General features: G+C 46.1%; 1 protein-coding gene across 1 annotated transcript; it reads right to left on the bottom strand.

The window, feature by feature from the left end:
• Window positions 1-11,052: 11,052 nt before the first annotated feature.
• Window positions 11,053-11,760, bottom strand: LOC143272410 (uncharacterized). The gene has a single exon (XM_076567004.1). It carries the CDS (start codon window positions 11,758-11,760, stop codon window positions 11,053-11,055), a length of 708 nt encoding a protein of 235 aa, XP_076423119.1.
• Window positions 11,761-18,674: the final 6,914 nt, after the last annotated feature.

The raw sequence follows: 18,674 nt of genomic DNA, 5'->3' as shown, positions 1-18,674 counted from the left end.
ACACACACACACACACACACACACACACACACACACATACCACAAAATACAATAGATGCGTCTTCCTAGATGGTAGGGTGGGAACTGCCGAGGAACTAGTATTTCCAGGAATGATCACTGCTCACCTTTCACAGTAGTTTTTATAGGTATCTGTCTTGCTGATTGAAAGTAGTTCTTCCTTGGAAGATGAGAAGCCTATAGCCCAGAAAACCTTGAAGCCTACAGCACAAGATCAGACCAACCAACACCACAATTGGCAGAGAAAGGCCTGCTGCTACTGTAGGTCCATTGAAAATGGATGGGCCAAGATTGTGCATGAAATGGTTACAGGTTGAGGGAGAGAAGGGAAGGGTGCTGGTTAGCTAACTGGAAAAGGTCTCAAAGAGGGATTGTCTACATTGAGTTGACTTGTGTGGGATTGTCTACATTGAGTTGACTTGTGTGGGATTGTCTTGATTAAGTTCATTGATGTGGGCAGCACCATTCCCTAGGCAGAGTACTGAATTGCATGAGAGTTGAGAAATGAAGCTGAGCACAAGGAAGCAAGCAAGCACACATGCATTCACTTCTCTAAGTTCTTGACTGCACAGATGTTGTGACTAGCTTTCTGAAGTTCCTGTCTTGACTTCCTTACAGTGAGTGTCCATAATTGTAAGCTGAAATAAACCTTGATTTTCCATAACTGTCCTCTTGCCGGGGTATTTTATTGCAGCAACAAAAGTAAAACTAAAACAGGAAGAAATGAAAGAAAAACTAAAATCCTTTCACTGCATTGCAGTCATGCCTCTGTGGCTGCAACTGTCTTAGGTACATTTCCTCTGCTAGCATTACACACAAACTGAATGCAGCTATAACTCAAGGGATGCTGCACATCCCACAAAACACAGAGGATCCATGACACTATGAAAGTGACCAAAGAACAGTGGCTGAACAGTGCCAAAGCCAGAGACAGTAAACTCCAGCACTTAGAACAAGAAACAGGTCCTGGTTGACAAGTGTAGGGGCTCTGGTGTGGGTGGAACATAGACAGGTGAATGTGATAAAAGTGGGCTCCACCACCCTTTTTTTTTTTTTTGTATGGGAATCCTCCTTTGCAGAATGATTAACTATCTGGCAATAAGAGGAGGATTTCCATACCATTGACATCATGGAATCCTCTGTGTTTTGTGGTTTGTGGTGTGTGTGTGTGTGTGTGTGTGTGTGTGTGTGTGTGTGTGTCTATCTGTTAGTGCACACTTGCATGTATCTGTAAAGATATTTGCTATTGGTTAGTGGATGAGCTCCAGAGAGCTGCATTATTCCACATATGATCAAAGAGCGTGTGAGTTAATTTTTTCAAGTCTTAATGATTTATTTCCTGATTGGGAACTTGAATAATCCAAACTGAGGGAGAATCACAGGATGTCTGCTCTAAGGGCAAAGACAAACTGTCCTGAAGTGAATGGATGGTGACAGCTCAGGCCTGAAGAATTCTCTTGACTCCCAGGAGCCTCATCTCCTGGGCTCCTTCTACACTATCTGTCTGGAGACATGTTTGGAAGGATAGACCATGTGACAATGACTAGCAAGCACTAACTAAGGCCATGTCTTAGTTAGGTTTACTATTGCTGTGAAGAGACACCTTGTCCACAGCAACTCTTATAAAATATTTAATTGGGTGGCTCACTTACAGTTTTAGAAGTTCAATCCATTATGATCATGATGGGGATCATGGCAATGTGCAGCAGAGGTGGTTTTGGCTACATCCTGCAGGCAAAAAGGAAGTTGATTGACTGTCACACTCAATGAAGTTTGAGAAAAACACATCTCAAGGCCCACCCACACAGTGACATGCTTCCTCCAACAAGACCACACCTACTCCAACAAAGCCACACCTCCTAATAGTGCCACTCCCTTTGAGGGCCATTTTCTTTCAAAGCACCACAGGCCTGTGAGGGTGAAGTCCAGACAGAAAGCTGAGGTTACAGGGGAAGGAAGAGAAACGCACGAGTGAGCCTGGTCCAGGAGATCAGTCAATGGGGCCACCAATAGCCCCCGATCTGCTTTGGAACCTGCCCCTTCCAAGCCAGTTCCATCATGGTAATAATGGGTGGCCCCACTGTCCCAGTACTCAGACCCACCTCCTTATTATCACCACCTACTTCCAAACAGAGACAACTCATATTCATTAATTATAAACATCAACTCACCCCAGCAATCAAAAACTCTTCTGAACTGTCCACTCCTTTCTTAGAGATTTAATGGTTCATTTTTGGATAGCTCTGAGTTCATGTATAGTATTCACAGAGCATAAAGGGGATCCAAGTTCTCTGTCATAGCTTTCACATGGCACCGTCCTAAAAATAGTGTCACCCCAGGATGCTTTTATTAATATAGTACAGATAGGGTGGACATGATTAAAATACATTGTATACATGTATAAAACTCTCAAAAATTAAATAAAAGTCAATATCATATTTTAAAATGAACTAAATGAATAGCATTTTTCAAAAAAGAAAGAAAAGCCTGGAGAGATGGCTCAGCAGTTAAAATCACTGGGTGCTATTCCAGAGGTGCCAGGGTTCATTTCCAAGCACACATAGGGCAACTCACAATTATCTGTAATTCCAGTCCTAGGGGCATCTGACACCCTCTACTGGCCTCCTCAGGCACTGCATACATGTAGTGCAGATACATACATGCAAGAAAACACCCATACAACTATAATAAATAAACAAATCTTTAAAAAACCCTGTCTTGCAAAACCAAGATGAATGAATGAATGAATGAATGAATGAATGAATGAATGAATGAATGAATGAAAAGAAACTACCCTAACAGTTGACAGCATCATCTCACCGGCTTGGGTCTAGAGTGAATAAGGAGAGAGGGAGCATCCATCTCTCTGTTCCTGCTGCCATACCTTTCAGCACTCTGAAACTGTGAGCCATAATATTCATACACATAAAATAAATAAACCTCAAAAATTAATAAAAGATAAAGTACAGATTACCAGGAATTACACTAAGAAAATCAACATCGGTATTATAAGAGAAATGAAAAATCCAAACTATACTGGGTTCTGCCTCATCCCAGTCAAAATAGTTCCCATTAAAAATGAATAACAATGCAAGCAGTGACACACACCGTTAATCCCAGCACTCAGGAGACAGAGGCAGGTGGATATCTGTGAGTTTGAGGGCAGCCTGGTCTACAGATCAAGTTCCAGGATGAAAAGACCTATGCAGAGAAATCCTGTCTTGAAAAAACAAACAAATAAATAAATAAAAAAGGAAAAGAAAGAAATAGAGAGGAAGGAAGGAAGAAAAAAACCAAAGAAAGAAAGAAGAGTGAAAAAAAAGAAGAAAAGAAGAGAAACATGTAAGTAAAATGGCCCGGCCATGCACCATGCATTGTGCTCAGGAGCCACAGTGGAGACAGTGCTCAGAAGCCGCTCTTACACGTACAGTGGAAGCCATTTCTACACTTCCCTTTAATTCTTTAGTTTCTCACAGTATACAGTTTGTAAATCAGCCAGTGCTTCCTCACGCTGGACAATGCTACACTAAGGTCCTGAAGAAGATGGTCCATAAGTCACACCTTCTTGTTCTCCAGGCCCTGAGGCGGCAGGGTTTTCTCAGCAGTTAATCTTTCCTGGTGCTGCTGTGGTCTCTGCTACAGATGATCACACAGGTGTGGGCATCCTTGGGAAAGTCAAAGGCCGAGTGCAGCACCATTTCTCTGTTTTTACACACACACACACACACACACACACACACACACACACACACACACACCACAGCGTACACACATACACACCACACACATAGTACACACACATACCACACACACCACACACACAGTGCACACACAACACACATACACAGTGCACACACACGGTACACACACACACATACATACCACCCATACCATACACACACACACACACACACACACACACACCACACTTACATACACACCACACACAAACACATGCTGTAGGATGATGCTTTTGTACACTGGTTTAATAAGACACTGATTGGCCAGTAGCAAAGCAGGAATTATAGGCGGCACGAGCAGACCAGGAGAATTCTGGAAAGAGGAAGGCTGAGTCAGGAGTCACCAGCCAGACACAAGGAAGCGAGATGTGAATGCAGAACTGAGAAAAGGTACCAAGACACATGGCTAAACCTAAATAAGAATTATGGGTTAATTTAAGTGTAAGAGCTGGTCAGTAACAAGCTTGAGCTAAGATCTTATAGTTCATAAATAATTTAAGCCTCTGTGTGTTTCCTCGGGTCCGAACAGCAGTGTGACCAGTGGGTGAGAGAGATTTTTCCTGACTATGGTCCAGGCAGAACACAGGAAAACTTCAGTTATAAACACATACACACAACATACACTGCATACACAAACACTGCACACACATACACTCACACACACACACCACAAACACATAAACACACCACAGATACACCACACACATACATACCACACAAATACATCATACCACACACACCACACTACACCATACACCATATATACACATACATACCACACACACCACACACACACATACATACCACACAAATAACACATACCACATATACCACACACAAACATCACACACCACACATACACCACACAACACCATACACCATACATACACATACATACCATACACACACCACACACACACACAAACACCCACACCCACAGACCACACACACAAACACCCACACACTACACACCACACACACACACAGAGCGATGAGAAAGTAAGAGATAGACCTCAGGTGTCATTCCTCAGGTGCCAACCTACCTGTTTTTCCTGACAGGATTTCTCACTAGAAGTGGAGATAATCAATTAGGCTAGACTGACTGGCCAGTGAGCCTCAGAGACCTTCAGTCTTTGCTTCCTCACTGCTGTGATTGACACATGCCACTGTACCCAGCTTTTCACATGGGGGCTGGGGATTGATGCTTAGATGAAAAGCCCTTACTGACCGAGCCATTTCCACAGCCCATGTTGTTGGGTTTGTTTGTTTGTTTGTTTGTTTGTTTGACTAGTATACCTTTGTTGTACAAAGCAATGGGGTTCACATGACACTTTAATTAAAGACATCAGCCACTTGGACTATGGTGGCCCCCACTACCCTCCCCTGACTCCCCCTACTTTCACACCTGTCAAGTCCCATTCATCTCCTCAAACAGTGGGACTCCAGCCAGCTGGGCAGCCAGGCCTTGCCCTGCAGCCTATGGACACAGCTGCAGGCTCAGGCAGGGGCTACATTCTCTAGTGCATGCTGGGAGTCATTCTCTGCATTGTTTCCTACTGGAAAATTCAAGTTCTCTGTCTTCCCAGAGGTGGGGGCTACATCTCCAGCTGAAAGATGGCCAGCTGCAAGGCTGCAGTTTAAACACCCTAAATCACGATGCCCGAGCACTCCCAAACCTGACAGAGTCTGTTACTGAAGTCATGGCACCATTTGAACCAGGATTTTATGGGCAGATCTGTCCAGATTGCCAAAGCCAACACAATATTCAGGACATGGTGTTGAGATCTGGCTATTCCCTGATCTAAGTTACTCTATATTGTGTAAACAGTGGCTTTCAGGCTATGCCTTGCCCTGGGTGACTCCATTTCACAAAGTGAAATTTGGCTCCATTGTGAGTGCAAATATAGAGTGTCAGGATGATTCTACACTTCCCCGTGCAAGTAGACACCATTCCCTGCCCAGCAGCAGCCATGAAGCACAGACTGACAACCTAGTTCTAAATGTCACAAGGGGCCACGCCACACACTTAGCAAAGCAGACTGGGACCATGTGGGCACAGGGGCACAGCAAGAATATTTTCAGGAAAGCTAGGGTCAAGGACTTACTGAACACTCCAGAACGACAACAGGGTGCCATACTCTCTTCTGGAATCCATAAAGAGGAAGACACCTAACATGTCGATGGCCACAGACCACTCACCTGTAATCTGACCACTCGGCATCAAGGAACCAAAAGAGAACTCCCAACTGTCTCAGGAGCTTCAGCTCAGCTTACCCCCACTGCTGACACAGCCTACTTAAATAGCCACCTCTCCATGCACCCATCTCTCGATCCACCCACCTATCCATCTATCCATCCATCTATTCATCCATCTAACTATCTCACAATCCAACCATCCACCTATTCACCTATTATCTGTCCATCTACCAATCCATCTATATATCTAACCTTCCATCCATTCATCTATCTACTCATCCATCTAACTATCCACCAATCCATCCATCCCCTATCCACACATCTATGCATCCACTTATCTATTCATCCACCCATCTACCCATCCATCCATTCATCCATCCATCCATCCATCCACCCATCCATTCATCCGCCCATCTATTCACCCACACATTCATCTATCCATCCATCCACTCATCTATCCACCCACCCATCCTTCCAGATCCCGTTTTCCATCTAATCTCTGCAACTCCACTCCACTTTGAGGCTTGGTGTGTCCTCCCCAACAGAGTTTCTTATCTGATCACCTCCATCCCCCTGCTCCCCATCTCTATCAGTTCTCTGCTTCTGCCTTCAGTTAGACCTCTCTGAACTCCTTGAATTCTGTCTTGGCCTTTTAGCTCTTTATTGCCATCTGAATATTGATATATAAAGCAATTAATTACCCTGTGAAGTATAATGTATGATCTGAGAGTTGATTCTGATATTAAACATATTTGCAGGTATGTGTGTAAGCCTTGGTCCTTCTTGTAGATGGTGTAGTGTTATGGTGATATTTGTGCTGAAAAATGATTTCATTTGTATGATAATAAATAAAGTTGCCTGGGGGTCAGAGCTAATAGCAAGCCATACCAGAAGCTGGGCAGTGGTGCCTCACAACTTTAATCTGATCACATGACAGGCAGATCTCTGTGTGATCAAGGATACAGACACCATGGAGACACACGCCTTTAATCTCAATACCAACCATAGAGACCTTGAGGTCTGGATAGACATGCAGTGATGAGGAGGTCATGTAGTTGTGTTTACAACCAATAAGAAGGCAGAACAGGAAGTCAATAAAAAGAGAGACACACAGGAAGTAGGCCTCTTTCTGAGGGGAAGGACTGTAGCGGCAGGAAGGGTAAGAAGGTGGTTTTAAGTCTCAGCTCTTAGCTACTGCTCTGAACTCTTGGGCTTTAACTCTACATTTGGCTCTGTGTTTCTTATTTAATAAGACTGTTACATCTACATAGTGTTTATGTGGATATCACTCAATCCTCTTGGTTTTGATTTTTATTTTGTTTTTGTTTTACATTACTATTATTATAGACAGAGTCTTGCCATGTCTTAGTAGTTAAGATAGGAATAACTTTGCCAATAGTAAGGTATTGTGGGAAATCAAAACCACTTGGCAGATTATAGCCAATGAAACCAATGTACCTTGTGTACTTATTGTATTTAATCCATAGCAACACTGTAGAGTCCACCTCTGTTTTGGAAATGCTCATAACAGACACCTCTGGGTGTCTTGTAATCCACTGGCAATGGACAGTCTCCCATTGCCAAAGAACAATTCAGGTTTTGTGTGGGAACAGCAGGATGCTACCATGTTTTCCTCCCTTTTTTTCTTTTTTGTTGAATCATAAGAATGTCTGCTGTGTACCACTTGAAACCCACCCATGCATGAACCAGTGTTAGAGGTTCAGAGAAAAACTGAGGCTTTGCTCCCATCCTGCTCTCACCAACACCCACATACCTCCCACCCCCTACTCCAAGTGCAGGTCAGTTTTGCAATGGCCACAACAGGCAGGAGGAGGAAGAAGGGGATGGAGGGGGAAGGGTAAGGAGGAGGAGAAGGAGAAAAGGGGGCAGAGGAGGAGAAAGGGAAGGGGGAGGAAGAGAAGGGGTGGAGGAGGAAGATGAGGAGGAAGAGGGAGATTAGAAGGGTGAGGAGGAGGGAAAGGAAGAGGAGGGGGATGAGGAAGAGAAGAGGGAGGAGTCATGCAGAAGGAAGAGGGGGAGGAAAAGGACAGGGAGGAGAAGGGGGAAGGAGAGGAGGAGGAAGAGGGAAAGAGAGAAAAACAGCCTGAAAAAAACCCAGACTCCATGGTATTTCCATTTCAAAAATTATTTTCAAGGATACATCCAAGCTTGGTGACACAGGCCTTTAATCCAAGAAGGCGAGCCTTTAATCCCAGGGAGTGATGGTAGAAGGCAGAAAGATATATAAGGCGTGAGGACCAGGAACTAGAAGCATTTGGTTGGTTAAGCTTTCAGGTTTCTAGCAGCACAATTCAGCTGAGATTCATTCTGGATGAGGACTCAGAGGCTTCCAGTCTGAGGAAAAAGGAACAGCTAAGGAACTGGCAAGGTGAGGTAGCTGTGTCTTGTTCGGCTTCTCTGATCTTCCAGCATTCACCCCAATAACTGGCCTCAGGTTTGATTTTATTAATAAGAACTTTTAGGATACCTGCTACAATTTTCCAAAGAGAAAAGACCTCATCAGTGCTCACTAGCATAGCCAATTTTTATCAATATGAATGAGACATGGTTCCCATGAGGAGTGAACATCACTATACCATAACCAGAAATATTGTCTTCCCTCAGCATACATAGGGAAATGGTCGCTAGAGTACCTGGAACTTCAGAACGTTGAATATTCTGTTCCTTAGGCTGAGCTGGTATGTGTATGAATTTTGTTTCTATCTTATAATTTGACTCCACTCTACTTTAGAAGTGGGGTCTTAGCTGCAGCACTCAGGAGAGTGCCCCCTGCACCTCACCTGGGCAACAACAATAGAGCTGGTCCTGATGGTGTAGGTTGGGGGAGCCAACCCTGAGGGCCATAAAAGCAGAACTGACTCTGCCCCTTGCTCATGCTACAAGGGGTGAACTAGCCAGGGCAATGCAGGAGCGCTCCCCCTGGTGGTGAAGACAAGGGAGAGCTGGCAGGCTGAGCAACCCTGCAACTACCCAGGCCTACAACCAGGGTTATGTGTTGGCCTACCTCAACATCCACCCAGTCTATAATCTGCTGGAGCATGGGTAAGAGCTGGTTCTTAAAACCCAAAGCTGCAGGATCTCCATGACACAGGGCAACAACAGGATATCCAAGAGGAATCCCAGTGAGGACCCAGCATCAACAGTGTAGTCCAGAGGTCACGAACCAGACTAATGACTTTTTGCAATGAATACTTGCAAGGAAAGATATATGAATAAAAGGGTTTACTGTGTGACTCACTGTGACACACTACAGCTTCCATGACAAGACTGATTTTTTTCTTTTTTCTTTTCTCTTAAATTTTATTTTATTTTGGGAGGGGGTTGTAAGAGCAGAGGGTGGATACAAAGGGATTAGGAAATGAATGGGATGCAGATGCATGATGTGAGAGACACAAAGAATAAACAAAGAGAAGGTTAAAAAGAGAAGTGGAGTCTTGCTTTGGGATTAAAGTGGGTACAGATGCACTCCCATGCTCAAAGTGATCTTTAACCCATGCCTGACCTGTCTGGAAACCTAGCAGTGTCAGCACCATTGATCAGCTGCTATTCTATATTGCCAAGGGCACAACTTCAAGTCCAAGTCATGGACACATAAGGGGAACAGGTGCAAGACACTCGACCTGGTCACCTATTCTGAAACCTACCCCTTACTTTAAGACAACTATAAAATGTGATTTAAGGTTCCCAGAATGGAAAGAAGAAATGCCTTGGTGAGGTTCTACCAGGCTGAGCAAACAGTTCATACTCCTGTGGCTCTGGAGAGCTGGGGTGTTGTAGAAGAGGGGGGTCTTAGGCTCTTCAGCAGCCATTCATTGCAAACCTCCATTTCTGAACTAAAAAACTTAACATTTTTTTTTTTTTGGTTTTTGAGACAGGGTTTCTCCGTGTAGCTTTGTGCCTTTCCTGGAACTCACTTGGTAGCCCAGGCTGGCCTCGAACTCACAGAGATCTGCCTGCCTCTGCCTCCTGAGTGCTGGGATTAAAGGCATGAGCCACCACCGCCCGGCTAACATCTTTTTTCTTAAAACACTGAATTTGGTTTTACTTGATATCATGTGGGATTTCATATATTGCACAGTGATATTTAAAAAGACACAGTTACACTTTAAAACAATTTTCATTAAGAAAAAAATAAAGCAAAGCTATAACATACCTAGCCTCTATGGGGAGAGAGGAAGAAGATTCTGTGGAACCAGGTGCTTTCTTGGGAAGAGGAAAAGAATAAAGAGTTGTCCTGGGTCTTGGAGATCTTACTTCAGTGTTGGGCATTTACTCTTTGAAATTGTAAAGAGAAAATCCGAATTGAAGCAAAAGTTATTTCTGAGTAGAGACTGCATTTGAAAATAAAGTTAGTAGTAGCATGCAGAGGGGACTTGTTAAACCAGTCTTCCTGGAGTGTCTTGGGACAAAACTCAACAACTGTAATCCCTCTAGGTAAGACTTTCTCCAGACACCAGGATTCTGAGACACCATGTGCCAGAGGAGCACTGCTTGCCCATACATCGACCCCTATATCACGTGACCCCAACAATCACTGGTTCCTTCCTATACCAGGCACTGCACCTGTCTTCAATGTTGCCCACCCACATTCAATGGACAAATAAACTCTAATTGGCTCTATACCTAGAGCACAACAGAGGGGAGGGACAGCACAGAAAACCATGAGGTCAGTACTAAGAGGCAGACTAGATGGGTTGGGTGTGGGTGAAGGGAATGATAGGAGGAAAAGAAGAAGAAGGCAGGAGACTGAGTTTGTGCTGTGTACACTGTTTATTTAGGGCTCCAGAACCAGGACCTGATCCACAGGAAGCCAGGAGCTTCAAGACTGGTCAATCTGGGTGAAAGGGCAGCTGTCAGATTGGACTTACAGAGAGGGGCAGACAAGGAAATAACCTACCAGAGAAGAGGTGAGATTGGAGCCAGGAGTGGAGTCCAGTAGAAGGAATCCTGGACTCATCTCCATGATGCAAACATCTTTAGTGGCAGTAGTGTGAAAAGTATTGAGCTTCAGAACAGAGCAACTAGACAGCCAGGGTACCTGCACCAGCTCTGCCACCTGAGGTCAGAGGACAGAGTCTCAGATCTTACACTGGCAGCACACAGGGGCACAGCAGCTGGACTGACAGCAGCAGGGCTTGCAACAGCTGGACTGACAGCAGCAGAGCTTGCAGCAGCTGCACTCACAGCAGCAGGGTTTGCAGCAGCTGCACTGACAGCAGCAGGGTTTGCAGCAGCTGGACTGACAGCAGCAGGGCTTGCAGCAGCTGCACTGACAGCAGCAGGGCTTGCAGCAGCTGCACTGACAGCAGCAGGACTTACAGCCCCCACAGGAACCACAGCCTCCCTTGCAGCCTCCACAGGAACCACAGCCTCCACAGGAACCACAGCCTCCCTTGCAGCCCCCACAGGAACCACAGCCTCCCTTACAGCATCCACAGGAGCCACAGCCTCCCTTGCAGCCTCCACAGGAACCACAGCCTCCACAGGAACCACAGCCTCCCTTGCAGCCTCCACAGGAATCACAGCCTCCACAAGATCCACAGCCTCCACAGGAACCACAGCCTCCACAAGATCCACAGCCCCCACAGGAACCACAGCCTCCCTTGCAGCCCCCACAGGAACCACAGCCTCCCTTACAGCATCCACAGGAGCCACAGCCTCCCTTGCTACACCCACAGCTGGAGCAGGAACAGGCTGGCACACAGCAGCACACAGGCTTGCAGCAGCTGGAGCCACAGCCTCCACAGCTGGAGCCACAGCGTCCTGAACAGCCACAGCAGCTCATGATTCTGGTGTTTGGTTGAGGATGGAGTAGGTTAGAGAAGCAGGTAGAGAGGAAGTGTGCAGATGTGGAGCCTCCTGGGTCTGGGCCCTTTATATCCCTACCCAGGGTCAAGTGTGAGGTTGCACGTGGTCACTTCCTGGTTCCTGTCTGTGTCATAGTCTAGGACTCTCTTCTGCATGGTGTTGCCTATTACCTCTGCTTTCCTCGTGCCTTTCCCAAATAGATGGCCATGTTCCCCAAAGAATGTTGCTCCTCAGTAAACATTAACAAGAGTCCAGGAGGTGTCCCCTTTCTTTGGGGCTGTAGCAAAGCACAGAGAACAGGAATGAATGACTCAAGTACATGGGACTTGCAGGGTTTCTTGAGCACAGCTTCTGTATTGTTCTTCCCAAGGCCACTTTTTAACATTTTCTGTAAAAATAGGGTTTCTCTATAGGTAGCTCAGGCTGGCCATGCTCCCATTTTGTAGCTCAGGCTGACCTGGAACTACAGCTCTCCTCTCTGCCTCATGCCTTCTAGTGCTGGTATTACAGGTGTGCTCCACATGCCTGGCCCAGCATTGCCTTCTAATGCTATGTTCTTGCTGAAGCAGAACCAGAGCACTGTGGTCCTGGCCTTTGGAAGTCCAACCTAGGGACTGATTTTTCAGATCTGGGGGCCTGGGCTCAGCTCTGATGTCTGCTGAGCTCCTGTCTGGTCAAGACATCATGGGAAGCTGTGAGTGTAGACTAAAACACCATCAAAAGACTTGACCCCAGAGCTCAGTTCCACTCCACATAGTGAGTATTTCTATTTAGAAAGACACATTCTAGACCTTTCAGACTATTGCCCAGTGGTAGACAGGTGTAGGGAAGACACCAGCTGTCCAAGGACACTTTAATGCAATTTTGTGTAGATATGTCTAGAATTCAGCCTGGGGTCTGAGCAGGGGAAGAGGCTCCATGCTGTTCCCCCAGAGGCCACAGGGTGGCACTGTGAGAGGCCGGCTGTCCTGCAGCCTCACACTCTCCAGAGGTTCCTCCAGCTGAAGGGTCCTCTTGCTGCCTTTCCCATTCCACCTTCCACACTTCCTGTCTTGTTTGAGAAGTAGTAGCTGCATCTGGAAGCAGGTGCAAAGATGCCAAAGAAAACTCTGGGCAGCCGAAGCACAACCAGGAGCAGCCAGCCCATCCAGGTCCTCATCCAGTCCCTGGAGCCATTCTTCATTTTCTACTCAGATCAAGTGCTTGAATAATTTACCAAGTTCAGTCAGAGCTCCTCTAACTGTACTTGGCCAGGCTCTCTCTGGGGTTAGAGGGGACCTCACTCCCACAGGCCCTTGTTCTTCAGACTCCATTTAATGTCTTTAGGATTTTAGCTCTAACAGTAAAGGGGGAAATAATAAGCCATCCCCACTGAACCATTAACATGGAACAACACACCAGGACTCTCCTGTTTTGATAGTTGCCATCCCTAAATGGGTTTTGAGCCCTGTCCTCCAGTGTGCTTATATGATGTAGGCATGCTTCTATCTAAGTGTCCATTATTTATTGTCAGTATACAAATTTGATCATTTTAGGCTTAAAATACTAGTGTATTTTAGCATCCTGGTTTTGTTGGGGTGTGGGGGCATGTCCTGCAGATTAAACTCCTTCAGAAAGGAGTTTAAAGAGCTCTAAAGACAACAGACTAAATCTGGGCATGGTGGTGCACCCCTGAGGCAGGAGGATTGCCACAAGTTTCATGCATGGCTATAGAGCAAGATCATGGCAAAAAGTTTAAACATACAGATATGACTGTTTAAAAAGCAATTTGATAAAACCAGAAACAATTTTTATAAGTGGACTTGAAAACTTGAAGAAATGGACATATTTTTGGAAAAGTATGAAATTGCCAACTTCATAGGAAATAATTTTGAAAAGCTGGACAAACCAATAAAACCTTGAAAGGCACTGAAATGATCCTCAGATTTAAGTCCAAATACCCAAGAAGTACAGCATTTGTGGAATGGGAAAAAGACTTGATGTTGTCTCTTTACAGCTCAAAGAAAGGGGGCAGAGTATCACCCAGATACTTGTCAGTGTTTACTGGGGAGCATTATTTCCTGGGAGATGTGGCAGTCTGTCGGGAAAAGGCACAAGGATATAGAGGTAATAAGTAGCACCATGCAGAAGAGAGTCCTAGACTATGACACAGACAGGAACCAGGAAGTGACCACGTGCAACCTCACACCTGACCTGGGCAGGGATATAAAGGGCCCAGGCTCAGGAGGCTCCACATCTGCACACTTCCCTCTCTCCACCTGTTCCTCTAACCTACTCCATCCTCAACCAAACACCAGAACCATGAGCTGCTGTGGCTGTTCAGGAGGCTGTGGCTCCAGCTGTGGAGGCTGTGGTTCCTGTGGGGGCTGTGGCTCCAGCTGTGGAGGCTGTAGCTCCTGCTGCTGCAAGCCTGTGTGCTGCTGCAAGCCTGTGTGCTGCTGTGTGCCTGTCTGTTCCTGCTCCAGCTGTGGGAGCTGCAAGCCCTGCTGCTGTCAATCAAGTTGCTGCAAGCCCTGCTGCTCTTCAGGCTGCGGGTCTTCCTGCTGTCAATCCAGCTGCTGCAAACCCTGCTGCTGCCAGTCCAGCTGCTGCAAACCCTGCTGCTGCCAGTCCAGCTGTTGCAAGCCCTGCTGCTGTCAGTCCAGCTGCTGCAAACCCTGCTGCTGTCAGTCCTGCTGCTGCAAGCCCTGCTGCTCTTCAGACTGTGGGTCTTCCTGTTGCCAGTCTAGCTGCTGTAAGCCTTGTTGCTGCCAGTCCAGCTGCTGCAAGCCCTGCTGCTGTCAGTCCTGCTGCTGCAAGCCTTGCTGCTCTTCAGACTGTGGGTCTTCCTGTTGCCAGTCCAGCTGTTGCAAGCCCTGCTGCTGTCAGTCCAGCTGCTGTAAGCCTTGTTGCTGTCAGTCCAGCTGCTGCAAGCCCTGCTGCTGTCAGTCCAGCTGCTGCTGTAAGCCCTGCTGCTCCTCAGGCTGTGGGTCTTCCTGCTGTTAGTCCAGCTGCCGAAGCCATCATGCTATGTCCCCATGTCCTGCCAGTGCAAGATCTGAAGCTCTCAACTTGACATTGTCTTTCTGAACGAGCTTCCTCAGCTGTGTCCTTCAGTTTATCACTAGGTCTCAGACTATGATGCATGGTCCCTTAGTACCCCTGCTTCCCACAGGACCAAGTCAATATTGGCTTCCAGTTCCCAAGAAGAGGTCATCTTCTCATCAACTGTCTCCTAACAAATTCTTTTCTGGAGTCATACTACCTACAGTGTCCTCACCATAGTCCACCCACTTAGCCATCTGAGCTCATGATACCGTTTCTGCCATGTCTTTTTTATCTTGGCAGGAGTCAACCCTTGGTGTTGCTGCAATAAGGTGAGTATAAAGACTTTCTTGGACTAGTATGCAGAGAAACAACAACCTCTGCTTTCTCTCAAACTGAGTAACACAAACCAATAAAAAGTATCACATGGACCAACTGTAACCATGCCTCATTCATTCTGTCACTCGCTCATCACTCCATGGTTTCCACATTGTCTTGTTTTGTGTGGGATTCCACCAGCATGATGGTGGTGCTGAAGGCAGTTAGGGTCTCTCCTGCCTCCCATCTCCTTCTACCTCTCTCCTCCCTCTCTTGGGACCCTGCTCCATTCATGCCTTACTAGATTTGGTAGGAGAGAAACCAGACTCCTAGGGCAAAAGAGGCTCTGAAGCTGTGACAGGTCCCGGCCGGGTCAGACCCACTCCTCCGACAACTCCCTTTGGAAGGCTCTGACTTTCTCAGCAGACATTTCAGTGGCCTGAGGATCTCTGAGAGCACCCACATGCCTAGCCTCACCAAGCTCTTCTCTCTGGATATTTTCTCTAGCTTCCAGCAGGTGGCATTCTTTCCTAACATGGAGCTGTGTGTAAAGGAGACCTAACTGTCATGTCCTTCAGCAGAGGAGGGCTGTACACCCAGCCTGCCCTCTAAAAGCTCTCCAAAGCCCCCTGAGCTAGGAGAAGTGGAGACATTCATTCACGAGCAGCCTGTGTCCTATGTAAAGGGGAGCCCCAAAAGCAAAGGTCTGGTCCTGCTCTTCAGGACCTGTGTAGGGGTGGCAGTGAAAATGGCGTCACTCCAGCACCGCAAACACGTGACCAGGTTGACAAAGGGAACTAGGAACTGGGGATGCTTGGCGGAGAGAGCAAAGCTCTACTTCTTGAATCTGGAACTTCAGTAGGAAACCTAAATGTGTTTTTCTTTAATTAATTTAGTTGATTATTATTTAGCAATATATACATGTGCACATACACATACACACACACACACACATTTCAGGAGAAGGTTTTCTCCTTTCTCTTGGATTCTGGGACTCAAACTCAGGTTTTCAGGCTTACATGGAAAACACTTTTACCCATGGGGACATCTTGACAGTTTTACTTCTTTCTTTAAAATATTGTATCTAAGCCGAGCAGTGGTGGCACACACCTTTAATCCCAGCACTTGGGAGGCAGAGGCAGGCAGATCTCTGTAAATTCAAGGCCAGCCTGGTCTACAAAGTGAGTTCCAGGAAAGGCACAAAGCTCACAAAGAAACCCTGTCTCAATAAAATAAAATAAAATAAAATAAAATAAAATAAAATAAAATAAAATAAAATAAAATAAAATAAAATAAATAAAATAAAATATAGTATCTAAGCTGGACATGGAGACTCACACCTATAATCCTAGCACTCGGGAGGCTAAGGCAGAAGGATTCTCACATGTCGTAGTTTGCTTCAGCTGTCAACTTGACACAAACCTAGAGTCACCTGGGAAGAAGGAACCTTCACTGATGAATTTCCCAGACCAGATTGTCCTGTGGGAATATTTGGGGCATTTTCTTGATTAATGATTTATTTGGAAAAGCCCAGGCCACTGTGGGCACTGCCCCCCTGGGAAGATGGTCCTGCATTGTATGAAAAAGCAAATAGAAGAAGCCATGGGGAGCAACCCAGTAAGCAGTGCTCCTCCATGGCCTCTGCTTCAGCTCCTTCTCCATACTCCTACTCTGACTTCCTTTCCTTTCCTCCCAAAGTCGCTTTTGGTCATGGTGTTCATCACAGCCTGAGGCCAAATAAGACACACTGTTGTGTAACCTCCCAGAGAGCAGGGGGTGCTGCTCTGGATGGCATAATTGGGTCCATGTGGGTTGACCCAGAAACCTCATTACAGGAATTGTGGCCTTAGTTTATTGGCTGGGTGGTGAGTGAGATGGGAGGTTTTAGCCTCTTACCTCTGGGGTGAAATTGGGAAAACACACTGTCCCCTTCATGCTGGCTGCTGTAGCAGCAGTTAGTGAAGAACTGGAATACATGAACTTAAGGGAGTATCTCATGTGCAGAAGAAAAGATGTAGAAAATGAATGGAAATTTGTAACATCTACCGAGTCTCCTAAATTAAATTTAAGATTAAATGAACCCAATTTACTTTATTTTATTTCAATGTGTGTAACCAAATGGTTTCTATTTTTATGATGAAACACCATGACCAAAACAACTTGGAGAGGAAGGGATTTGTGTGGCTTACACTTCCATATCACTGTTCATCACTGAAGGACAGGAATCAAGCAGGGAGGAACCTGGAGGCAGGAGCTGATGCAGAGACTATGGAGGGTGCTGCTTACTAGATTGCTCCCCATGTTTTGCTGGGCTTCTTTCCTCTATAGCGCGGGACCACCTGCCCAGACCACAGGCCCCCCAATGGACTGGGGCCTCTTCCAATATCAAAAGAAAATGCTATGCAGGCTTGCTTACAACTGCACCATATGGAGGCATTCTCTTAATTGAGGTTTCCTCCTCCCCGATGACATGTGTGGAGACCAGGGAGAAACTTCAGGTCTCACTATCAGGAACTTTGTCCACCTCTTTTGAGGCAAGGTCTCTCATGAGAATGAGGCTTGCTGACTGGACTATGCCAGCTGGCCAGTGATCCCCAGGGACTCTGCTATCTCTTTCTCCTTGAGATGAGACTCTACCTGGCATTTCACATGGTTCCTGGGGATGAATCAGGGGTCTTTGTACTTGCAAAGTGCATGGCAAGTGCTTTACCAAAGGAGCTGTCCGCCAGATCTGAACAACCCATTTTAAATGTCCTCTTGCAAGCTGCACAAGGCTGAGCAACACACATTCACACACACACACACACACACACACACACACACACACACACACACCACACATGCGCACACACACACCACAGAATACAATAGATGTGTCTTCCTAGATGGTAGGGTGGGATCTGCTGAGGAACCAGTAGTTCCAGAAATGAGCACTCCCCACCTTTGACAGAGGTTTGGAGGTATCTGTTTTACTGATGGGAAGTAGTTCTTCCATGTAAGATGAGGAGCCATAGCCCAGAAAACCTTGAAGCCTATAGTTCAAGATGAAACAACTCAACACCACAAGTGTCAGAGAAAGGCCTGCTGCTACTGTGGGTCCATTCAAAATGGAATGGGCCATGATTCTGCATGAAAGGATTATTATGGGTGGAGGGAGAGAAGGGAAGGGCGCTGGTCAGTTACCTGGGAAGAATCTCAATGACAGATTCTCTACTCAATGAGAGATTGAGGTGACTTGTGTGGTTTTGTCTTGATTAAGTTCATTGATGTGGGCAGCACCATTCCCTAGGCAGAGTCCTGAATTGTATGAGAGTTGAGAAATGGAGCTGAGCACAAGCAAGCAAGCAAGCACACATGCATTCACTTCTCTAAGCTCTTGACTGCACAGATGTTGTGACTAGCTTTCTGAAGTTCCTGTCTTGACTTCCTTACAGTGAGTGTCCATAATTGTAAGCTGAAATAAACCTTGATTTCCCATAATTGTCCTCTTGCCGGGGTATTTTATTGCAGCAACAAAAGTAAAACTAAAACAGGAAGAAATGAAAGAAA

This window comes from Peromyscus maniculatus, chromosome 1 (genome assembly GCF_049852395.1).
Source record: "Peromyscus maniculatus bairdii isolate BWxNUB_F1_BW_parent chromosome 1, HU_Pman_BW_mat_3.1, whole genome shotgun sequence".
Taxonomy (NCBI): Eukaryota; Metazoa; Chordata; class Mammalia; order Rodentia; family Cricetidae; genus Peromyscus; species Peromyscus maniculatus.
Note: the sequence above shows the minus strand (reverse complement) of the source record. Positions and strands in the feature narration are given on the sequence as shown.

Bases quoted from the DNA above. Each gene is read 5' to 3' on its own strand.
- LOC143272410 (XM_076567004.1), bottom strand. From the start codon at position 11,760: ATGAGCTGCTGTGGCTGTTCAGGACGCTGTGGCTCCAGCTGTGGAGGC.